We start from the raw sequence: 26,513 nt of genomic DNA, 5'->3' as shown, positions 1-26,513 counted from the left end.
CGCAATATATGTGCTTGTTTTTGTTTCCGTTTACGTAGTGCGTACTTACTATTTTCTAAATGCGAGCATGCCGGTGACATTTCACGCAATTTGGAGTGAGTGCTCGTATAAACTGAAGAAAAGTGTTCGAGTGTGTTTTGTGTGCTCGTTATTGGCTCTAATAGCGCTGTGATTCTAAACAAAAAACACAGAGAGGTCTCTTTAGATAAGTTGAGTAGGCGAAGCCACCGTAAAACGCTAAAAGGATAGTCCAAAATGTTAGAAGAGTACAACACAGAGGGCTCCTGTTAGATAAGTTGAGGAGGCGAAGCCGCTCAAAAATCCTAAAAGGATACTCCAAAATGTAAGAAGAGTACAAGACAGTTGTTTGGAGATCTTTGTAAGATAATATATTTTAGGGTGACAACCCCTTTAGTTGCCTAGATAATCTTCAGTGCAGCTTTACGCTGAACCTTCTAGAACTATTCGCTGAACTTGTTGCAGTCATCTGCCGAAATCTTAGATAATCTTCTACTCGGATTAGGAAGCGCAAAAGAGAGTGAGAGCAAAGATGTCAAAGAAAGAAAAAATATAGAGCGGCTGGAGTTATGAAGAGAGCAAGAAAGTATAAAATAAGAAATGTGCTAAAAAGAGTCGTCCAGAGAGAGAGAGAGAGAGAGACCGGAAGAGCTAATTGTTACAGGAAGAGAAGAAAAAATTAAGGTTGCCAACTCAACTGTTTTTATAGGTTACTCTGGTTCAAGGGTTAACATAAGTAGAGCTGAAGATTGGATTAACTTTAGTGGTTCTTCATACCGCTGCCACATTTTTTGAATACATTGCTTCTCCGTATTCGAAAAGAAGTATTCATCTATGTTACTACTGCAGTTTTCATTGATCTTGCAGAAAGAGTTCGGTTACGGTATTTTCAATGCTTTGTAAGTTTGAATTTTTTTTTAAATTAAACTTTGCGTCTACCCAAATGCTGTGCACTGAATAATCGAAACAGGACCTGATTTTTCACTCTCACACTCACACTAAAGCGCCGCTTTAAATGTGCTGCAGCCTACAGCGTCTTTGGGCATACTCGGCTTGTCACATTGAAATATAACTCGTTCGCATTGAGCTCATTAAAATTTAGCATGTTTTCGCGTGGACTCTCACGGGCGACCTACAGCATGCTATAAATATTTTCGAAGGACAACCTGTCATATACGTGATATTTTCAAATTGCTGTGAAATGCGACTCTGTGTGCCTCTTTGCCTGCCACTTTTACTCCCTGGAATTGTTTTGTGTGGCTTCTGCTGCTGATATCTTTTATGCTCGTTTTTTACAATGTCTGCTTGTTGATTTTCGTGCGCCTTGTTTTGCGTGGTTTTTGTTGTTTCAATTTACTGGTGCTATTGTTGCTGCTTTTTATATGCGATACAGACCAATTTGAAATAATACCAAGAAAGTGCGCACGTGTGCCGCAAACAAGAGTGCAAATACTTAGACTCACAGGCTGACTGAGGCAGCCGGGCTGACAGCGACGCGTCGAGGGGTGTGGAAATCACACAAAATTGAAATGAATGGCGCAAAAGTGAAATAAGCGAGCAGCGCAGGTAGAGAAAACCGTGAAATTAATGTCTGTGCCTGGCGTTACGTGAAGCCGTAGAAAATGCGCAGACACGCGTCAAATGCACAACAACAACAACGGCGGCGCACCACTAAATATTAGTTTATATTTTTTGTTTGTGTGTGTGTATGCGTTCCAGCCAAGGACCGCACACACACACTCACATACACGCCAGCCACAAAGCGTCCGCTCAACAAGCGCGCGCTAAGCCCTTGGCGGCGCGCTGCAATCAGGTCAACCTGACCCGGAGTGGCTCACGCAAATACCAGCGCATAGTTGCACATATCTACGCCAGAGTGTGCGTGTGCGTGTGCGCGATGGTTGTGTGCTTTTCTATTATCTATCTGCTTACGGCTCTGCGGCGGCCAGCGCTAAGCGCACCTGTAGTACACCAAACTTGTCTCCCGCGCTCCAACTTCACGTTCCCTGCTGCTGTGGCCCATTGTGGGCGTAGTAATGACCGCATTTCAATATCCGTATTTGGTAGTGCGCCACCCAGCGGCAGGCGGCGCAGAAAAACATAGCAACAGCTGTACACCAACACACATACGCATACCCACAAATACCGTTGGACTTGTGCATTTGAAATGCGAATAGTCGAATATTGCAGCAATGAATTTAATTGTTAACTCGACCGAAATTGTTAGCCCGGATTTAGCTGCAAGTGTATGCGTATGCTCAAGCGTATGTGTGTGCGCGTGTACACAGCATGTTGCTTGCATCGGAATTCGCAGCGCAAACACAGTAAACCTATTAAATATACAATTTGGCCACACATGAGCTCAACATTTATGGTTTGGCATGCCAGCACGTTGCGAATAACGGCAAATCAGAGCTGTCCGTGGTACTTGGAAATACAAAATATTACAAATTTTACAAATTCTTGGAAAGCGCATGGAATTTTCAAATTTGCATTAAGAAAAGTGCTAGTGGAAAGTTAAAGTTAATAATTAATATGTAAAACAAAAAATAGTGCGGAACTATGGTTTTGAACACAGAGATGACTGAACCTGCTTTCAGTTACGTACGCACCTTTTCTGTAAGCCTACCGGTTTTAACCCGATGCCCTTGGATTCACGAACTTCACCATATCAAGACAGTATTTCAAGAGTGCTTGCTTATTCCGGCATATAAAATGTCCAGCGTGAGCTTCTAATGCCTAACTTTGAAAGCGTTCTCCGTAACCGGATTCCTTAGCAGTTGGTATACATTTTTCTATTGAGTTTTTGTCAAGTGTTGTCTCATTGAGGCTAAATCATTTAAAGAAATAAAGCTCTGGTTGGATGGACTTTTTCGATTTGCTGAGAATATTTAATAGACTATATTCCTTCCAAGTCAGGCTTCGTAAAGTAGTCTGAGTGTCTTCAAGCGAATATAGTTCGAGAGGTGGAATGAGAGTGAGAGCAGCATAAAGTGAAAGATGATGATTTAAGGGGTTTTGACAGTTTGATTTTACATAAAACGTTTCAGTTCATCGAATGTAGCCTGACTCCGTTGTAAAGAAATAGTCCGATCCTAACGCTCGAACCTACAGTTCAGTCAGAAAAACGGGCCAAGGAAATGGTTCCATATTAAGCTTTGGTAGTTAAGCCAAACTACCTTTCTGATACTTTAGCTGTAAGCTTTAAAAAAAAAAATTAGTAACGGTTTGGTTTGGTTTTCTCAACCGAAGAAAAATATATAAGCTAAAGGTCACTACCACTAAAACCTAAGTAATGAAGAAAGCTCTACTACGAACTCCCCACTGATTGTTGCTTTCAAAATTTGCCACACAAAGCCATTCGGCATGTGCCATTGCAACGACAACCGTTAACTTTAACGAGTCTGCTCTACGAGCGCTGTCGATGTTTGACAATACACAGTACCGTTATATTTGTTTCAATAAAGCCAAGCGTAAATACAATTTTTGCAATTTAACAGCACATGCATAAGTGGCTGTGCGTTTGCTGTACGAGTGTGGGTGGGTGTGAGATGTGGTGTGAGTGTGCATTTGCCAACAGCCAAAAACGGCAGCCTTGCGGCACCCACTACGACAACAATTGCTGCGACAGCAACAAGCCAACATGTTTGCCACATTGTTAGTACGCTCGAGCGGATGTTTGCTTTTGCAACAACAATAACAACGACAAAACTAACGTCCGTAGTGGGGCCAAGGGGGTTGGCACTGCTAAAATGAGTTGAAAACGCATGCATTGGCATTCGCCTTTTGAGTTGCATTTTAGCTTTATAACAGTTGTTGCTGCATGTTTTTGTTGTTGCTTCTGTTTTTTTTTTGTTTTGTTGCTTGTTTGCTGTGTTGTCGTTGCTTTCGATTCGGTAATTGCTTCGCTTCGTCGACGCTTCATTCCATGGTGACTCTGACGTTGGCGGCTTTCGGCTGCTCGTTTTCTCTGCTGATTGTTTGCTGACTGACATTTGCTGATTTATGCATAATTGTTTTATACTTGCATGCGTGCATGTGCGTGTTTTGCGTAAAAATGCTGTTATTAGTGGAGAGAAACAGTCGACAGTGTTAGTTTGATATATCAGATTAGTTTTTTTGAAGTTAAAACAGCATTTAACGACTATTGTAGATGCTGTCAGGAGGTGGAGGGAGGAGGAGACCATTAAACATCTTCTATGCGATTGCACAGCTCTATATGGGAAGAGCATCGCAGCCAACGGTCGAGGGTTTCTTGACGACGTCGCGGAGGTTGCACGGTTAAAACCTGTCTTACTGATAAAGTTCATCAGAAGTACGGAGTGGTTGAGAGAAGAGCCAAAAGAGTGTGGGGACCTTGATCCCAGTGGTATCACGATGGGTCTCCTAAAGGCCTAGGTGTGTCGAAAGACAGCCACTCTACCTACCTACCTACCTACCTACCTACCTACCTACCTGAGGCATCATGTGTATCTATTTGGATGTCGTTCCGCTTGCGTTAGATCCAATTTACTACGAAACTACTTTTTTGAAAATAAAAGTTAAAATTAGCTTCGGTTTCTCTTTCCAAACACTTCTAACTAACTTATCATACTAGATGTCTAGAGCAGAATCCTCATGTAAGAATATGCTATTTCGCTGCCGACAGGGGGTGTGATTTAGACCTGGCTTTAACAATATTTGAGCTCAAGCTCTAAATGGTAAACTTGCAGCAATCCGATTCCGGAACTGGAGAAATCCCAGTTCACAGTTTTTGTGTTTGAGAATATTTTAGGCATTCAAAATTTTTAAAGATGATTCGCCGATTTTTGAAGTGCTTTAAATTCTGTAAATGCATATTATTTTTATTTATTAATTAGGTTTTTTTAAATTTTTTTTTTTAATTTTTAATTTTTTTTAAATTTAATTTTGTTTTTTTTTATATACAATATTATTGTTTGTTTATTTACTAAATTAAATGCCACTTCAAAGAAGCTCGCAAAAAAAATATTTTTCTGAATTTCAATTGCATACAACACCTTAAAGCATATTAGACGTGTAGCAGCGAGCGACACAGTGGTCGTTGTGTGGTCTGCATGCTGTGTGTTCAACACGTGCTCGAATAATACGAAAATTAGTGGAAACCGATTAAAAATTTAATAAATCTCCCATACAAATTTTGCTTCTCTCACTTGTCGTTGCTTCCCGCTTTCGACGCATAAACGTAGCCACCAGTTAGCATTATAATTTCACTCAATTTAATTTCTGCTCAACGCAAATAAGTTAAATCTTGTTTTATCTAATTTCCTCATTTCGCTTTTGACCACGGCGCAGCTCATCTAATTAATTTGGTCGCTGCATTTTTTGCAATAAACTTAAATTTTATTACCAACCCAACTACATGCTTTATTTTTCATAGAAAGCTTAATGTCAATATAACAAAATGCTTTTAAATTAAACGAAATTAAATAGCAACGTCATACACCAGCTCTCCCGCCTCAGCAGACTTTGTTTCTCCTTCCTGTATTTATATATATGTATAAGTATATATATACATATGTATGTATGTATAAAAAGTTATTTAACTCTATCTCTCATTACTTTTACTTTTATTACAGCTTCCGGCGACGGAGAACAACAATTGCAACAGCTGGCGTTTTGCGAACAGACACTCTTTAAGAGGTGCAACAACAAAGCAAGCTCTATGCATATAAGTGTTCATAAAAGCTACTAGCAACAAGCCATACTGTGGCGTTATTATTTTAAGTGTTGCGGCAAAAAAATTTGCGCTAAAAAATACGAAACTTAATTGCCAACAAAAATGAGTTGGAAAAGTTGTCGGGCAAAAAAATTAGACTAAAAACTGTAAAACAAACGAATTTCTGCGAGAGCACCGAATAAAAAAGGAATAAACTCACACAAAAGCTAAACTTAACGGTAGTTTTGCATTTAAGCAGACATAAATTTCGTTTTTCGTGAAAACAGCTGATCAGCATAACGCAAACAGCTGTTTCTGCAGTTCTAGAGATCACTGAGAGCGTAAGCAAGTGAACACTGCGAGAGTGTGAGAGTGTACAATCGTAGCAAAGTCACCAAGTGAACACGCATCGGCACTACGCTAATTGCAGTGCTGGCCATCGTTGTCGCCTAAGGCAACACGCCCATACGTGGGCGTTATTATGCAGAAGATGCCACCATTGCCGTTGACCGCATTCATTGGTGGTCCGACGCTCATACACGCCTCGCAATCGGCGATTAGTTCGAGCAGCAGTAGCAGCATTGGCAGCGGCATGTGTTTCCCAAGCAGTAAAAGTGGTAGTGGTGGCGGTGGCTCAAGCGGTGGCAGCGGTGGTTCGGGAGAGAAGCAACGTGGCACTGGCGGCTTATGCGGCTGCCAGAAGGCACCCAAGTCACATTGCATATCGGCGACAGGTGAGTTAGAAATATGAACAAGTTAGAAGCGTTGAAGGACATGAGAGTGAGAAAATTTATAAAGTAGAAAGAATGCGAAAATGAAAAGAGCGCAAATTTGACAGAAGGTGGCTTAAAGAGAGATATTTTTTAAACTTTGGAGAATTTGGAAGAGAAAAAGGGAGAGGTATAGAGAAAAAAAACCAGAGACGGATATATAAATTAATTAGTGGGAATGATATAGATATATGATGATATAGATATGCATAGAAATATTTTTAGGTTAGGTGAAAATAATGGAGGGGCCAAAAGAAAAAACTGTGGATGAGGTTTTGGGTAAGATTAGATGAGGAGATTGAGAAAGATTAAGAAAATTATTAACATGAGAGATGAAAATAATATCTCTAATGGATGAGAAAAAGCGTACAGCTTAATTTGTGATTGAGAGGCAGAAATAATGAGCAAGGGAGCATAAAAATGATAATAAAGAGAGCGAAATGGTAGGAAGAATGAGAAATTGTAAAGAAGATGATGTCTAAAGTTAGGTAAAATATGCAGAAAATTATAAATGAAATTCATAAATTTGAAAATCATCAATATTATCTAACTTTCAATATTTTTTAATGCCTAACGGTAATTTAATTTTCCATTTCATCCGCACTAAACTGCTACTCCATACACTTCCAACCCTGCAGGCGTGCTCCTGCTCGTGCTACTCTACACCGCCATGGGCTCCATTATATTCGTCACACTTGAGGGCGAACTGGACGACACCAGTGCGCTGGAGACCGCAGTGGCGGCATCGAAAAAGTTTCCACGCACCGAACTAGCCAATGAACAAATAAGATCACGGTGAGTAAAGCAATATAATTTTTCCCGTTATGTCATATAAAGTTTTTCAACATGCTAACCCACCCCATTTCAACGCGACCATTTGAAAATGTCTAGCGACATGCCGCAAAACAACTTACGTTGAGTGCTCGCGTGTCCTACACTTGCCAGTCACGTTTCGGTCAGTTAAGCACGAAAAGCAAGGTTTTCCGGTGGTTGTTGTACTCGTAACTATTTCAGTGATATTTCGGCACAAGTACATAAAATGGGCGACTACAAACGAAGTCGTGTAATGACAGGCAGCAGATGAGCGTGCAAGAGTGCTTTTGGTCGTCGGGGCGTATACGTGACATTTGCCTGTCATATATTCGTACGTGTAAATGCGCGTTCGCCGCAGTTGCGTTTCTGCAGTTTAAAGTAATTTATTTTTAAACGAAACCTAAAAGTAGTATCCGATTACAGAATTGACAAACTGACAGACATATCTTAACGCTAATAAAGGCATTGACAGGCGCGGCCGTGTGGCGTTTAGGGCTCTTAGCAAGCCATTTGTGTGTTTAGCCGCTGGCCAAGAGCAACAACAGCGTTTGACCTTCGTCAGCGTGGTGTGCGATGGAAAGCGTTGGACATTTTAAGGCGTTAAGCTGTAAAGTTTAATGGCTGTCGCCGCTGTTCTTAGCAAGCCACTTATAGCGCATGCAAACATACAAACTCAAAGAGATGCCTTTGATCTTTTTCTTTACATTTTACGACCACCCGCCTCCAACGCTACTTTCACTTTCTACTTTATCTCCATTATATTTTAAGATTATCTGCTTGTTCTTTTCGGATGCCATTTTCCATTACTTATGCTTTATTGCACGTCTTGTCTATTTGCTGGTAGGCTAATCACTTGGTGACTCGGTTAGGGTCTGCAATAGCTCGCCTTGTAGCCGTTGTTATTTAGATTGCAATTTGAGATTTTTCATGTTTTGTTTGCCCTTGACTCACAAGCAAATAATTTCTGTATGATCATTATGTGTTTAACACATTTCTCTTTTATTTAAAATTCATTTATTTTTGTCATTTTCTTGTTTGGCCTTTTGTAGTCTTATCTTACATGCACACGCGCACATCTTTTCATACAAGTCACTTTATTAGTTTAGACTATAGACTAATATATATGTACACATACCATACACTCATGCATACCTATATGGAGATGTGCAAATAAAATCTGATTAAAATCAATAAATGTTTGAAGCTATGGCAAAAAATAAATAAATTAAAAATAACTGATATTCAAATAAATTATTTTAACAAAAAATAATAAAATATTTTTTTTTTAATTTTATTGAAAGAATTAATTGAGTTAAATTTTATAAAACTTTTTTATTTGTCGAGCTATATGGACGAAATTCGGCATGCATAATTGCCCAAAGCAACGGTACAATCTCCGAACAAATTATTCAAATCGGTGCACTATAGCATAGCTGTCATACAAACCGAACCTTCAAAATAAACTGCTTTTATGCATTTTTTTTATTTGTTAAGCGTATTATAGCTTTTAATTTTTATCATGCCACATTTAATTATTTTGTTGCAATAAAATTTTAAATTGTTTGCTAAATTTAAATTTATTTAATACTGCAAGTATTTTCTAATATATTTTCATATAAACTATTTTATTTTATAGTGTTGAAATTACTCAACAATTTTTATGGCAATATTTTTTAACTCTTAGTTCAAAAAAGTTAAAAATCAATTTAATTTCACCACACACTCCATTATCTTCACAAATGTTGCGTATACGCCCTGTAAGCCGTGATAAACACAAATAGTTAACAGCGAATTAGCAAAACACATTCATAACTCCTGGAATTACACAAATACTTGCCGCATAACAAAGCCAGTGTTAAAGCCCACAAATAACAGCAACAGCAGCAAAAACAACAACCACAATAAATTGATAATAAGATACACAATAATTGCATGAGAAATTTATTAATGCCGAGTAAAGCAATTACTTGAAAATAAATCCGTCATGAAGCCTTTATGGAGCTGTTATAAGTCGAGCATTAACATGCCAGGTGAACAAGTGGGCAAGCAACGCACGAGGTGTGGCAATCAGTGCCGTGGCCTTAACACACCCACAACGTCGCACGCAGCCACTCATTTGCACAGGCAACACAGTGCAGCACAGCACAAATCACGTTTTACAGCTTGAATTATGTGCACGTCAAGTTGAAGTTTGGTTGCTTTCGTTTTTGTGTTCAGTTCAGGAGACCAAAGTAGGGTCACATTTGCTGTTTGCTTGTTGCTGCTATGGTGTATAACAGTATTATTAGTGCGGTTATTTAGTGAGGCAATTATGTCTTTCGTCGAGGGTTGATAGTTCACACACACACACCACACTTAACCACACATGCACACCCAACCACACATGCATACGCAAACGCACAGCTAAATAACCACAGCTGCCCTGCTTTTGTCCACAGGGTGAGGAAGAGAGAGAGAGAGATTGGTAGAGAGGGTGGTAGTGTTTGTGCATTTGTGGTGCGCGGCGTGAAGTGCGCTAAAATAAATACAGCGAAGGATCCGAAAAATTTCCAAAGCTAATAATTACATTTAATTTATTTCAATTAGCTCTAAATAAGAATGCAGCGTCTTTCTTGCTTTTATTACATATTTTTAGGCGCTGTGCATTTTCGTTTCATTGTTTTACTGGCTAAGGAATATTAGTCCGCACTTCACGAACGGTTAATGAATTTATTGGTATTATTTACTCTAGCATATTAAATCCCCGAAATCATGACATAAACACATACCCGACGAAGAAGACTACACCTATTTATTTTTATATTTTTCACAAGCATTGGCGTGCTCTCTGCTGACAGTCTACGATACCTTAATAATACCTTAATAATAGTATGTCTAACCAAATTACTGTTATTACTACTCAGCTGCTGTGAAAATTGCTTAGTACTATCGATTATAATTTATCTGTTGCTCTGAGCATTCGCAATTTCATTACTGAAATTTCTAACGCTAACTGACAAGCTCTACATAATTGTAGGTTTTATTGCTGCCCCTTGCGAGTCAAGCGTCTTCAAGCGTGTGCCACCCGCTCTACCTGCCCCTCCATGCGCATTTGACACAAATTCAGTTCAGCCATTGTGTTTTCGCTTCATTTGCTGTTGTGAACTCCGGTCGCACCTTGCGATTTACCTAGGTGGCGCGCGTCGCTGCTTTGTATTCTTTGGTTTATTCTTTTTTTGTTTTTGTTTCTCATTTTGCAGCACTAAATGCGGCGCACCTCGAATGCTTCCGCAACTATAAGCAGCTCAAGTACTTTACTAGTGCTTCGGCCGCTAAGGTAGCCTTACAGCGCGCCTATAGAATTGCTGCAGCTTCCTTAAATTCTCCACCTCAATGCTGGGGCAACGTTTATCGGCGCACTTTTATCGTGAACCACTTGCATTATCTCCAAGAGCTGCTCACTGCTCACTACTCACTGTGCCTTCAGTTTAACTTTGTTCGGTGGTTTTTTTTACCTCCTATTCCTTGCGTCGTGCCCCACTACCACACAACTCATTCGCTGTGCTAGTTTTCTTTGCTCTTCCAGCTGCCCTTGCATCGCTTCCCACTTTTATGTTCGTCTTATCCGCATGCTTTCATCGTTTTAATATTCTTTGCGTGCATTGTCTTCCTTGTTGCGGCCACTTCGTATTCCTTTCGCCGCCAAGTGTCCCTTTTTTTATTTCCTGTCGCTGTGCTGCTGTCCTTTCTACGAACTCGACTACTTAAGCGTTGCTCTGTCGGCTCGTGGGGCCGTGGCTTTCACCACTAATGTGCCTTATTTCAGCTGCCATTTTTGTATAGGTTTTTCTATTTCTCCCCATTCCAGCAGTTCAGCTGTCCTTTGCCTTCGAGCTGTCTGAGTTTCTGTTTATTTTGTTTGCTGTATGCCTGAGTTCACACTCGACTGCGCGGCAGTGCCTTTGTGCGCTGGTGGAAATGTAGCACCAATAAAGTGTAAACGTGAAACCTCTCAGAAGCAAAACAAATGGGGACATTACGAACGTCAAACAGCGCCGCACTGCGAAAAATATTCATTAAGAAAACGAATCAAAAAGCTAGGCATTCCAAATTGCATCTACAGGTATAGATGGTTGGGGATTCCAGGATATTTACATTTAACCTCTTCATGTAATCAGATGTAGATAGCAGTAGAGCTTTAGCACTGGTATCTATCACAAACGTCAGTCAGAATGACTGATCCATGAATATCGTAAGATCCCACCCAAATATCATATCAGGTGTGCTCTGAACCCACATCTTCGATGTCCGCTGCAGATATATAGATCCCACCTTCAAATCGGAGAAATACTTGCCATCAACTTGTCCTAAAAAGAACTGATCCGACCCGACGCGATTATGTTGAGATAGTGTAGAAGCTCCTCCAAGCTTCAGTTGCTTCAGCGACCAAAAAATACTACAAAAGTGCAGCTCTCCTCATTGATTGTAACTCATCAATTTGCGCTCCCCTTGCGAATTAATGAATTAAGTGGTGCTGAAGCTTTTTCTCTCAGTGTAAATTAGTCAAAGCTCCGCCACTTCTAAACGTGTAAACTTTCACACTATTTACTACAAACACTTTTCTTGTTGTTGTAGTTTCATCAGTTGCGCCTGTGATTATTGTGACTACTTAGTGCTAATGTTTTTGCTTTTATTGTTGCCACTGTGGCATAATTTATAAATAACCGAAGCGTTACAAATTACGAATGCTTAATGATGCTGGGCGCTATTCGTCTTCTGCCTGCTGTTGTTGCTATTATAGTTAGTATTTTAGTTCTCCTCGTTGTTGTTGCTGCTTGAATTACTGCTGCCACTTGTATAATTCTTGGTGTTTGTTAGTCAGAATGGGAGGCAAACATTCGCTGGCGGCGAAGGCCTCCGACATTTATAGCAGAGTAATGTTTATGTGTGCTCGAGAGCTGTGTTGTTGCTACTCTTTTTGTTTGTCTATGCCTCAGGCTGGTAGTGTGTGCAGCTGCTGAGCAAAGTTATATTGAGCTTCCGGTTTAGGAGTTATCATAGTTCTGCAGTTGTAAAAACTATATATTTACTGTAATAATATGACTACCGCAAGAAGCCCGCTGAGATACCGAATATTTCGGGATTTTTAGCTGATAGGAGTTTCAAATAATTAACCATATTTGGACAAAAGTTTTGGAAAAATTAACTTGAAAATCCCGAAAATTTTCGGGATCCCGAAAGATATTTAAAAGTCTCGAAATGCAGAAAGGGTTTTTGATTATATTAACAACTACATTTAAATATCTTTGTTGTGTTTAGATTTAACCGCCGATTGGAGACTTCTGAGGTGCCGAACATTTCGGGATTTTAAGTGATAATAGTTTCGAATAAATCATTATTTTTAGCTGATAATCATATCATCATTTGTATAAAAATATAAAAAAAATTGACACAAAAATCCCGATAATTGGCGGCATCCCGAAATACAGAAGCCAATTTTGGTTTTAAATATAGCGAAATTAATTTAAATGTTTCTATTACGTTTGTAAATTTTCAGTGTCATATTACATTTACAGAAATTTTATGCAGAAATAAATTTGTCGCTGTAGTATCTATTTACATTTACAAACACATACTCGCTTATATTTTTCCACGGCTGTCTGCCTAAATAAAAATAATGCACGTCACTGCCGAGCCTCATAAATCGCACTGAGTCAACATGAAATGAAATATATGCGAATATAATGGAAAATGTGTGCGTTACAATTTGTAGCGGCCTTGAGCACTCCTGCTACACATACTTATATGTTGCATCAAGGATAATGGCACCATAAATCGGAAATATGTACATGCCTACTGAAATCGCTGTAATATTGATTAATTTTCATGAAGAATTTAAAACAAATATTAAACGCGTACTTTTTTTGACGAAAGCTTTGACTAATTCTTAGGTGAAAGCATGAAAAAGCTTGCGAGCTTTACCACCTGCACTTTCTTGCACGCTTTCTTTGATATCCATACCATCGTTTATTCCCTCTTATAATTAAGAATATCCAGCTGTGAATGGAGCTCATTATAGCTCTTTCATATTGAGGCGAAATCCAGTCCAACAGTCGCCCTTGTCGAACTAAAGATTTTGCCTATATTAAGTTGATATCTCGTATTGAGTCTGACTGCAGTTTTTTTATAACATCTCTACGTTCCTCATATCGTTCGTCATATTGTTTCGTATAATTCAAGAGCCAACTCATTGAAAGATCATCATTAAATACTAACTGTAATGCTGGAAAACTTTTAAAGAACATTCTTGTTTATCCAATGTGGACTAATCACACCTTAACCTAACCGAACTTTATATGAGCTTGTAGCACTCTCTTTTACTACTCTTGATTTGTACGTCAACATGCTCAACTCATAGGCGAAACGCAAGCGCTGCCGTGTGGGGAACAAACAACAATGCACAGCAAACAATTTATTTTAATTTCCCTTACTACAGACCAGTCTCCGCAGCTTGCCCAGTGCGGCAGCTAGCGCTCTTACGACGGTGGTCCAGTGAGTCTGAGTTAGTGGTCCACAATTTTGCTGGCAAATAAACTAAAGCTGTTCGTGGAATAGTTATAAATGGGAGACATGTGTAAATAACTACAACAATAACAACAGCAACAACAACTAAAGCCTTAGATACAACAAACTGTGCGAAGGCGAATAAATAAAATGTAGAAAAAGCGCATATTTATAGCATTTGTCACTGACAGTCGTCGCTTTGGCTCTGAAGTGCGCTACAAGCCAGCGCTTTGACCACTACAAACACACACGCACGCCGGCAAGCGCTCGTGTACACTAATTTCGTGTGTAACAACACCAGCGAACTCCCGTTTTTGTGGCGCACAATATTTGACGTGTAAATTCTGGCGTTTGCTTTTGTGTGGCGGCTGGCATTGTTGTTGTTGGCTGTTGGCTGTTTTGGCCAACACGACCACAAATGTTTACAAATGCTCTACACAAATAGCAAATGTAAAGCGAACAACAGCAACAACAACAACGACACATGCAAGGTCCTCTAATGTTGCTCGGTAAAGCTGCGGAAGATCGTATATATATATATATATATATATTGTTGCTGTTGTTTTAGTTATTTCTGTTGATTGCTGAACTCAAGTGAAATGCGACGACAAAAAAGCGAAAATAAACAAAAAGCAACAAAAATCAGCATGTGTGGCAAGCAGAGTGTGTGTGTGGCATGTAAGGCGCGGCGCGAGTGGTTGGCGTGGCTGTTGTGCCACTACTTTGACAGTTATGTTGTTGTTTCGTGCTTTTCCACTGTGTGTTGTGTTTGTTGTTGTTGTAGTTGCAAAATTTTATGCATTGTTCAGATTGTGAATGTTAAATGCTGTTGTTGCTGTTGCTGTTGCTGCTGCTGCTGCTGCTATTGTTACTGCACATGTTGATTTAACGGCTTTGTTGCATGCAAACGAGTTGCTCTTGTTGTTATTGTAATTGCTGTTTGCTATTTATTTGCAATGCAAATTTCGTGCTGTATGTGCGGCAACAACAACTAATGTGCTCTCAGCTGCAGCTATATGTGTGTGTGTAAATGTATTGAAGTGCTTCGAGTGCATTTTGATGCGTATAAATAAGCAAACAACAACAATAACAACAATAAGTTTGTGTATATTGCATAAATATATTCATGTATTTGCTACGACAAGTTGCCGCACACACACCGGCATACAAATATAGTGTTGCATATGCACACACATTTAAATAGATGCAAGTGCTTATACGCGCACACACATACACACACACACACAAATACACTCAGCGCTATGCATATGCATTTTGTTTACCCACATTTGTATGCACAAAGTTGTATTGCATTAATGCTTAATTCCAACGTGTGAACGTGTGCATGCGTGTGGCTGCATATCTTCTTTGTGTGCGTATATGTGAGTGTGCGTGCGAGTTGATGAATCACATGCCAGTTGTACTGCTACAAAATGTCAAATTCATTTAGTAGAAATGCATCAAATATTTTTATATTTTTGCAATTTTTTCCTTTGCTCTTCACCTTCTTCTTCTTCTTCTTCTTACGTTCACAACCACTTTCAACCACGTTTCGCTGTGTACAACAATAAAACCCACATTACCGTAATGAAATGGAAATCAATATATTCTAATCTCAGTTTGTCGAACAGTAATTTCGTATTCAAATGAAAAGCAGACTTCGGAAAATAAATAATAGAAATGCCCAAACAATGGAATTACTCAACAGCTGAGTGCTTTAGGAGCTTAGAAGTGCTCAAGTTCCGTTATAATGCTATAAAATTATCAAATTTCTGCAACATATGGAGCACGCATGGAATGTGCAATATTTTATTTAACAAAAGAGGAGAGTGGTGAACCAAAATTATGCAAACCTCTAATGGTTTAAGATAATAATTGATTCCGTGCGCAAAAGTTGATGGAAACTTAAATATTGTGCTAAGAAATAAAGCATATTTTGTAAGTTAGTGCATATATATTTTTGTGCCTCTTCCTTACTTTTACGAGCTCTTTTGTTCTCTCTGTCTCTCTCTCTTTCCCATATTATATCTTTCTTATTAGCGTCTTGCGGTCTTAACAGCTTAATATCTCTCTTCTTCCCGTTATTACATCACAAACGCCAGCTGTGCTCTCTCATGGGTTTCAGTGGAGATTAAAGTCCCTCTTTCAATCCATCGCCTGTTCAAATAGCGCTTGCGGTCTGGCCATTGTAATATGTTATTTGCCTAAGTCGAAGATAATTTTCACAACTGTAGATATGCGGACTCTAGCGAGTTAGTTTGCGAGATAAATTACAAGACTTCAAAAAACAACTGAGAGCGTATATTTTTTTTTAAACTCAGCTTGGCTGCTTTCTCATAGTAGTGTACTGGCGAAGCGTCCAACCATCAAACTTCCTTAAAAGTTCCAATATTTCTATATATTTACATAGATCAACAAAGTTCGACGATCTGCCTCTGAAGGAACTTCGAAACCGATCTCAAATACTTTAGACTCCGTTTTAAGCGGTTTCTACGTCAGGCGAGCCAAAGTCTTAGGTTCATAGCTGTATATATACGACCACCATACTTAAATTATTCTGCCGTTGTGTTAAATATTTCAATTATCCGCTGGAAGGGTAACTCTCTATGTCGGTCTTTATAACTTTCTAACTCATCTTTGATAACTGAAAGTCGTAACACCTGGGATTAAAAAGAAATGTGGTAACCACGGGACTACTTGGTTTCAGGCTAGTGCTAGATCGGGTTCGCTTCTGTAAGTCATGGCTACACCAAAAAACAAATCGCAAATTCGGTTTCATTCGCCTTCTGATCCTTTTATATGTTATAATAAAATTCCTTTTGCATAGCTCTTACAACAGCCAAATTTTCCCTCGTACACTCTATCTACTTACCGGAAAAATAAACAGTCATCTCCGGTCAAAGTGTAATGTCTTACATCCGCTGAAGCGCCTACATTGCCGTATGTGAGCTGCTTGTTTACCCGCTTTATGTACTTTTCCACTACACACAATGACGTGCTCTTCATGAGCTTGAGTTTTTTATGCACTCCCGCACACACGTAGAGACCGGTCGACGAAACCCGCTGTGAATGCCACAAAGCCACAATACTCATAAACTAGACAAGTCAAAAGGCAATGATATTTGGTTCGTTGAGCAACTCGAGCAGGACAAATAGCGTCCGTCCGTCCAGCCAATGGCATCTCTTAGCCAACCACTCAGGCCACTTACGTCGCCAGGCGTCACGTCAACGCAACGTACGCTATGCCGTAAGCCACTGCCTCTAGCTGCTTGAGTCCACTGGCATTTATGTATCTTTCTGCTTTGTTGAAGTTCAAGTGCGCACAGTAATAACAACCAAACAATATAAGCTCTTATAAACAGTTGCACAGACGTACCGACACACGACATACAGTTCGGCAGGCAGACAAAGCCTCACAAAGATCCAGGTAGAACCAAAGTGCTGACAACGTAGTCAACCTGAAACCAAAGTGCAGACAGTCTGCCGGAGTGTAGAAGGCGCATGGGTAAGCGCCAACTCCATCAAACAATCGTCAGTCATTAGTACGAACTGCCAACCCTCCGTCTACAACCGTGCGCCGGTTGCTGCGACCCTTTGTACTTGTATGCGGTGTGGCGGGAACTATGGTTCTGCAGTTGGTTTGCACGAGACACGTTTGCGTTGCGTCCATTACGCAATGACGCATGTGTTTGTATGCGTGCGTGCGTCAGTGCGAGTTACGTTCGGTCATCCGTTTAAATTTGCTGTGATGCGGATTAAATTTAATTACTTTATGGACCCACGTGAGTGGCAGACCGCCAACTGCTCAGCCCAGCATGGCCCAGCTCCGTTGCTTGGCATATAAACCAGCTTCTTCGACTACATGGCCGGCGCGTGCGTTGGCTCTAAGGCGTGCAGCGCCTCATTGGATCCTGCTGCTTAATGACCACTAGTATCTGTTATCCTGCGGTGTCTTTGTACACAAATGTGAAGTAATACTTGTTTTAATGAGAATGCATTTTCGTGTTCGGTTTCGGTGCGAGCCAAATCGTATTAAGTAAGTTTTGCCAAAACCAAACAAATATTGAAGCAGCACACCGGGGGGTAATTTTAGAGCACACAAACTTTCCGTACATTAACTAAAATATTGGTTTTGGGCAAAGGCTAATAGCTGTCACGTAAGACTCTGTCATCGTTGCTTTTATAAACCCACATGTCACACATGTGCAAATTACTTGAAGGTTAGCCAGAGGAAGTCTAGAGTTGAGTGAAAAGTGTTTGTGCAATTTCTTGTTCTTTCTACGCATTAATATGTAACTAGTGCTGTAAAGTGTTCTGTTGCTTTCTGTATAGTTGGAAGGTACCGAGCGCCTTTTACTTCGAGTTGCAGTAAAAGTATGTGAAGTGTGGCTAAAACTATGTTAAATGGGCAGAAGAGTGGAGCTTTAGAGCCACTTACACATTGTTGCAGGCTAGTGCCTCAAAATAAGCACAGTAGAGACTATCTTCACTTCAAGATGGCTGCTTTCGCTGCAAGCAATTTACTATTTACGATCCCAAAAACGGTTTCACGTTACATATACATAATCCATATCGAGAGTTTTTGTAAGATCTGATATTGACAAAGTGTTTTTATAAGACATGATTGGACTAAACCGACAGTCATCTTGTTGAAACCATATTGGCAGTGGAATACTTATTGTCATGTTTGCTAACACAACAAATATTCCGGGCAGCGAACGTAAAGATAAAACAAGTAAGGAAGGGCTAAGTTCGGATGTAACCGAACATTTCATACTCTCGCAAAGTCAAATGGTATACTCGTTTGAGATTTCTTTGTGGATTGACTGATGTTTTCGGTAGAAGGTCAACTATAGGCACTGGGGTCCACATATTTAGTACTTAGGGGTTTGAACAGTTTTGGTTCGATTTAGACAATTTTTGGCCGCAAGGTGGCATACTTTAATTGCATTATTCACGCAAAGTTTTACCCCGATATAATCATTGTTACCTGATTTGCATAGTGGAAAGTGAAAGAATCAGATGGAATTGAAAATGGTGTTACATGGGAAGTAAGCGTGGTTGTAGTCCGATTTCGCCCATTTTCGCACTATGACATAGAAATATGAGAAGAACGTTATGCACCGAATTTGGTTGAAATCGGTTAAGCAGATCTCAAGATATGGGTTTTCACCTAAAAGTGGGCTGTGCCACGCCCACTGTCTAATTTTGAACGCGGTTCCTATAAAGCCAATTTATACCATCTCAGAGATAAAATTTAATGTCTCTGGCGTGTTTAGTGCTTGATTTATCGCGCTTTTAGTTGTTTTTAACAGTACCGTTATATGGGGAGTGGGCGGAGTTGCCACCCGATTTCAACTATTTTCACACCGACAATAGAAGTGCTAAAAACATTTGCTTCTAGTGAATTTTGTTATTATAGCATTAGCGGTTTAGGAGATATGCACATTAAACCTATTAGAGGCGGGACCACGCCCACTTTTTAAAAAAAAGTTTTAACTGCAGATGCCCCTCCCTAATGTGATCCTGTGTGCCAAATAACAGTCTTGTATCTTATTGCGGAGCTTAGTTATGGCAAGTTATTTGTTTTTGATTAATGGCGTTTTGTGGGCGTGGCAGTGGTCCGATTACGCCCATCTGCAATACCAACCATCTTACGGTACCAAGAAACATGTCTACCAAGTTTCATAAAGATATCTCAATTTTTACTCAAGTTAGAGCTTGCACGGACGGACGGACAGACGGACGGACAGACAGTCACCCGGATTTCAACTCGTCTCTTCATCCTGATCATTTATATATATATAACCCTATATCTAACTCGATTAATTTTAGGTGATACAAACAACCGTTAGGTGAACAAAACTATTATACTCTGTAGCAACAGGTTGCGAGAGTATAACAAGTATCACAGAATCTAGCGCTCGAGCTGCTCTTGTTAGAAACGCGTAACGAATTTTGTCTTGTCTCTAAGTTAGACTAAATAATTTTTGGGTTTACATCACCTTACTGCAATAAGAAAGATTAAATACAACGGTACTCAAATTTAATACTCACAGTCGGCATATTAAAAAGCGTAGTGATGTGCAACTTCATAGCTGATACTATGGAAGGATGCGCCTCACCTCTCACTACCACTTCCTTTGACTTTCTTTCATGTCGGTAGTGCTGTTAAACCCTACTAGAGTTAGGGTATACCAACGTCATCGCATGGAAAAGAACGGTGGTGAGCAAAGGAACATTTAAAGCTATTACAATTAAAGACCAACGATTACAGACTTTGGAGCGCAAGTAATGGTCCACACAGAACTGTCTAAGAAAGAAACAGAAATCAATCTGTTAAAGCAGAGAGAAATGCAACACTGGGTCGGTCTTTTTGCTTCCATTTGGCAAAAGAATCAAAATCGTTCCAGATTCGTTTCATATTCGCACGAAAATATAACGCACACATGCACCTTTATCGAACCAAATATTACAAGTATATTATAGCTGCTAGAGTATGGTATTTTAAAAATGTTGCGTATACGCCACCGGCGCTCATACAAATTGCTACAAAAGCCACAATGTCTCTTCGCATTTGTGTAATTGAGCGAAAGTAACTTCAATTATAGAGTTGAACTCGCTTGAGCGCGCATTTATTTATTACTTTGTGCAAATTTATTACTATTTTCTTAGTTTTCTACGCCTCGGCGCACAAAGAAAAATATTTCGGAAAAATTTACAAAAAAAACTTTCTCAAGCAAATAATTAAAATGCAGCAGCAACGGTGAGAGTATCAGTTTGAAGTAGCGCTGTACAGCAAACTGTGCATAATAAAATAACATTTTCGAATAAAATAAAAGACCAAATGGCGCTTAGAATAAGAAATAAATTTACTTTGAATAACAAAGCAACTTTTGGAGCGCACAAAAAAAAACCCGAATAAAAATTCTATACAAAATTTAAGTTTTTTGCAGACACCAGCACGTTTGGCAACAAAATAAAAACATGTAATAACAACAACAAAATTGAAAATGACTACAACCAATAAAATTTGCATACACACTCATACACACGCACACCTCAACCGGCAGCAGGCATTGCATATTAATGAGCGCCCAGCAGTGTCCTTGTGCCTGCGGCTAAGCGGCGGACGCCGGCGTAGGCAGTGGCGGTCAATGCTTTCATTGCGCACCTGCTTGCAAATTTGGCCAGCGATTTTCAAGCATTTTCGTGTATAAGCATGTATTTGTGTGCAGCTGTGTATATGTGTGTGTGTGTGTTTGCATTTGAAAATCGCTTACGCATTTGACATAACGGTGCATGCAGCAAACGCTGCTGTGGAATTTTCAAGTAGTGCGCTCAGATAAATAACTACGTGTGGGTGTGTGTGTATGTGTGTGGTTGCAATTTATTGTGCATGCACTCGTATGTGTGTGTGTGTTTAAAATGAAGTTTTTACGCCTGCAACGTTCGCGTTTGTATTTGTGGCTTTTTATGCGAATTGATTTTAATTTCACGAGAATTGTTTTACACACGCCCTCAATGCAGTTGTGTGTGTAGATATGTGTGTGTGCCACTTTTTGCCACATTTTACTGCTGGCATTTTTCTAGGCTTTCAGGCTTTTGGCAACCCTTTAGTTTTATGATAGCTTTGGTGTTTTGCATGAGAATTGGCGCCAGAACGTGCTGGCCGTCGACACCTGCCGCTAACTTGTGTGTTGGTGGTATAAAGTACATTATTTGCGTGCTGTGGCAAATTTTTTCAATCATCCTGATAATGATATGACAATCGAAGCTTCCAAACCACTCAAAGTTGACATCAGCTTTTTTGTTCAGAACACAATTTTAAGTGAGTAAAACTCTTTTTCGGTCTGAAAGGCTGTTTCCCCTCGGGTATCTACAAGTATGCAAACACATGGCCTCTTCTAAGAAAGCAAAATTTCACAGTTCATATTTCCCATTTGCCGTTTCTCGGTTTTACTAGTAGTTCTAATAGAGTTCCAAAATCAAAGGATTTTAAAAAGGTTCTAAGCTAAAAACTCATGCTGGTTTCAGGTAAGCCGATCTGTTATATAATGATCCAAATTCTATTGCCAAGTATACCGGTATGAAATGAGCGTTTTTTTAGAGAGAATGAGATACTATTTTTGAATGGGAAATTAAAAAAAAAATTCAAAGTATTGACCATTGCTTTATGTTAAGTTTTACAAGATCGTATCTGGTTTAAGGTGTCTTAAGAGCTTTTATTTGAGCTTTCAACGCATTATGAGCTTGTTTTTTTTCTTATAATGGTGTATAATAGACATATTCAACATATTTTCAGAGACTTAAGCTGATCTCCTGAGATCTCTCATGAGTTTTCATTGAACTGATATTTGATTAGCATCAAATAAGGTGATACACCAGGCGTGGAAAATAACGGAGTTGCCAGTTGGGAGAACCTATAGCTTTCTAAACATTATATTTTTGTACTTTTATGTATGTCAACATGAGACACGAAGAATTTGATTAAGATTTCAAGAGGTCGGCAGAAATGAAATATATAGTCGGCAGGTATTTCCGATTTAGGTGGCATTGCGGAACACGACAAAAGCTTCGCTTCTGGCAAACTCAATCTCAAAGTTACCAAAAAGGCATTGCCATTGCCATTCACCAACCAACGTCTCTAATGACTAAAGTTGTTAGGATATCAAGTAACGCAGCAACGAGCTTTGGGTTTAAAAACCTATGTGAACTCACAGTAGTGGCAGCCGAAGTCTGCATTTTTATGCTACGCCTAAAGTAAATATACCAGATAATTGCGATACCTGTGGTATACCTAGGCATGAATATGCTCAAATGTAGCATATATCTCGCCGAGGCAATATAACTCGCAATTATAGACCGGACTTGTAACTGCTTGAATTTGTAGAGTTCAAGGCTCGCTCATTGCTGATATTTGATTTGTGAATTAAATGTTGGAAATATTTGCACCACAGGTAGCATGCTAACGAAAAATAAATGCATTCTTCCTTTTAGATCCCCTTTACCTTTCTTTACTCTAACATTTATAACCCTTTTGAATTTTCCATATAATCTTTTACACTTTTCTCAACATGCAAATTAATTCCACAACTGCATTTGCTCTCATTTCCAGCACTGTGGATCGTTTGTGGTCGATTACGGAGGATTTGAATATTTTATACAAAGAGAATTGGACACGTCTGGCCGCGCAGGAGGTGCAACATTTTCAGGTAAGTGTCGGCGATTGCAAATGAATAGTAAATAAAGACTTGAGCATAAAAATGCACGAAAAGCAATTGAATGCCAGCGATCGCAACTTATATTGAGCCATAAATGCACGCACACAAATACTATTAAACACCAGCTGCCTGCTCAATATGCACACTAACTATTCATTGCCGATTTCTATTACGGCTGTTGACTTGAAATGTGACCATTGTTGGCCGAATTCATTTATTCAAATGTCCGGCACCCAAAAATTGTCACACACGCACACACACACACGGTGACGCAAAAGCGTTTATGTGCTTGTGTACAGTTACACTCGTGCATGACTTGCTTGTTTCACTTTGTAATTTATTTAATGGCGCCACACACACACACACGCACGCCAGTGTCTTTTTCTTGCTGGTTTATGGACTCGCATGCATATACATACATACATATATGTATGCGTATGTGTAGGTGTGTGAGTGCGAGTTGTTGTTTATGCATTTTCACATACTTATTTACATACTTTGTTGGCTTGCTCGACTTCATTGTTTCTGCTTGACTGGCTGCCACACAAATGACAGCATGAAAACTCACACACACATACATGCATAACAGCAAGCAGGCTCATTCATTGTGCTTTTTATACCCTGAACAGGGTATACTAAGTTTGCCACATGTAGCAGACGTCAAAGACTCTTTTAAAATATATATGTACATAAATAATTAGGGTGGCGAGCTGAGTCGACTAAGTCATGACGCGTTTGTCTGTATGTATACGAACTAATCCTTCAGTTTTTGAGATATCGATCTGGAATTTGGCACACGTTCTTTTCTCTCCAAAAAGCTGCTAAGTTTTCGGTATTATAGCATATAGCTGCCATACAAACTGAACAATCGGTATCAAGTGCTTGCATGGAAAAGTTTTTCATTTGTTGAGATATCTGCACGAAATTTGGCATAATATATTGTCCAAAGCAACGCTACAATATTTGTGTATATTGTTGGAATCGGATCACTATACCACATAGTTGTCATACAAACGATATTTGGTTTAGATTATTGTCTCAAGCAACACTACAATCGGCGAATATACTTGTATAATTGAAATCGAACTACTATAGCCTTACAAACTGACCGATATTCTTTTCGTTGTGTAGGGTATTATAGCTTCGGTACAACCGAAATTAATTTTTTTCTTGTTATTTGCTGTTGCTGCTGCTGCACGTGTCCACCTCGTTGTTGTCAAGGCAGTGTGCTCCACATATGCACGTATGTGTGTGTGCGTGTGTAGTATATGTATGTTAACATGCAAAGCACATTCTAGCATTTTCAGCAGCTCTAAATATTTGTAATGCGCTACAAAGTGTCTACGCCGGCACTCACACACATTTGCATGCACATTTTCCTATTCATTTTCAGTTTCGTTTCTATTTAAAAAAAAAAAAAAAAAAAACAGAAGAAAAGTTTCGACACTCATTGCTCGGCTGCTACACTGAATTATTCATTTAGTTTACTTACTCTCACACCCGTTTGCTTGCCAAATCGCTTACTTAACCAAATATAATATGTAGTGTGCTTATGCTTCTTCTTCTTCCCGCAGGAGACTTTATTGCGCGCCGTTCGCCAATCGAAAATTTATCAGCCCGGCGAACAAATGAATCCACCCACACACAAGTGGACTTATGCATCGGCGTTTCTTTATTCATTAACATTAATAACAACAATAGGTGAGTACACAACAACACACACAAATACTTGTGTAGTGATATTATCTCTATATATAAATAAGAAACAATGGCTTTATCTGTTACATTGACACACAAATAATGAGTTTGTGCCTGCGACCGATTTTCCTACGATTGAAATGCATTCTTTTGTCTGTATGTGTGTGTATATGTATTAGTGTTTGTAGTGCTGTGGGGACACGCGCTAGTTTATCTATTAATTTGCTACTCATACAGCAGTCAAAGTGATGTGCGACCTTTCGAGTGTTTAATTTGCTAATAAGGGGCTGGTTGCGGGGTTGAAGGGAGCAGTGCTGCAGCCTTGCTGTGTAGCTTTAATTATTTCGGGTAGAAAATTATTGGAATGACAGGCAAATTGAAGGATGAGTGTTGTTTTGAACGACTTATAGCTGTTGACTAAGTGAAATCAATACAGGATGACTCAGAATATATATAAATAGACATACAATATATTAGGAACAAATTAAAAAGAGAAAAATTGTTGTGTTTTTATTTTATATTACATAAATGCATATTATTTTTAATATATACAATATATATATTTTTTTAAAATAAATTTTTACAATATTTTTACAAAAAAAAAAAAAAATTGTACAATAATTTTTGTATTAATTATTGTACATTTTTTTTTTGAATTCAATATTTTTTAATAATGTTTCCAAATATTTTCGCATAAAACGGGTTAAAAAAAATGTATTGCTTTAATTTTCAAAAAATAAAAATAAATAAAAAAAACTTTAAAAATTAACAAAAAAAATTTTTGCAAAAAGTTTCATTTTTCAAACTCTTTTATCATAAATAATATTGAACAAATGTTAAAGCATATTTACTATAACGGACATTTACACTCCTTGCCGTATTTAAATAATGCTGTATTTTCAAAATTTTAATATTCTCAAAGTTGCACAAAATTCAATGAAATATAGCAAAAGTGCAGAAATTGCGTAGTAAGAGCGCGGAGAGCGCAAATTAGCCGAAACTTAAGAAAATTTTCGTGCGCGAGCGTGCAAACTTTGCAAAATTTTATGAATTTCCAGAAATTCGCTCGCAAACAATAAATTGCCAGCTTATTATATACACAATGCATTTATTTTGCACAAATAGTTGCTTGCGTGTGTGGTTGCGTCTGAGTTGCGTGCACATGCTTACCATAAACTATTACTTTAATATATGCCTTGGCGTATGAGCCACATTTTTTACGCGCAGGCATTTATTAATTAAAAGAGCGCAAAATCTTGAAGCGAAAGCAGTACCATGGCGTATGAGTAACGCTTGGAATGAGGAGGCTATACGCATAATATTTTTGCAAACAAATTTTTGATTTTTAAGCCACAGTATGAGTACACAGTATAAAAGTGAAAAAAAATTTTCATGTCGTAAAGTATTATTTTAACAGTTAATTGCACGGACAGCGTGCTGCTGCTAACTAGTGCGCCTACTTAACGCTCTTAAGCTGCCCCTTCGCACTAATACCCCGATTACTTATTTATGCTCATAAGCTTAGCTGCCATCTGCCCTTGCTTCGAATACAAAAGAAATAATCCTGCGCTGTGCTGCCGCTCCCTGTGCCCTAAATAGCAAAATAACCAGCAAAATATTAGCACAGTGACATACGGTGCTGCTAAGCAGAGCAGAGCAGCGAAAGAAGTGGAAAAGACGAAAACAAAATCACTTGTGCTGATCGCCGCGCGTTCAGGCAAAGTGGCTGCTGTCCATTGAGTTAATAGCGACGACAACAAAGGCGAAAAA

At 39.0% G+C, this 26,513-nt stretch overlaps 1 protein-coding gene across 1 annotated transcript in view; it reads left to right on the top strand.

Moving 5' to 3' along the window:
* LOC106622327 (uncharacterized) overlaps nucleotides 1-26,513 on the top strand; it is a 101,688-nt gene that overhangs the window by 35,500 nt on the left and 39,675 nt on the right. The window contains 4 exon segments of the mRNA XM_070110260.1: nucleotides 5,616-6,429; nucleotides 7,104-7,260; nucleotides 22,940-23,036; nucleotides 24,620-24,746. Of these exon segments, the coding sequence (XP_069966361.1) occupies nucleotides 6,177-6,429; nucleotides 7,104-7,260; nucleotides 22,940-23,036; nucleotides 24,620-24,746 (634 nt within the window). The 5' untranslated portion in view covers nucleotides 5,616-6,176.

This window comes from Bactrocera oleae, chromosome 5, assembly GCF_042242935.1.
Source record: "Bactrocera oleae isolate idBacOlea1 chromosome 5, idBacOlea1, whole genome shotgun sequence".
Lineage (NCBI taxonomy): Eukaryota > Metazoa > Arthropoda > Insecta > Diptera > Tephritidae > Bactrocera > Bactrocera oleae.
The sequence above is the reverse complement of the archived record's forward strand: the minus strand, read 5'-3'. Positions and strand labels throughout refer to the sequence as shown.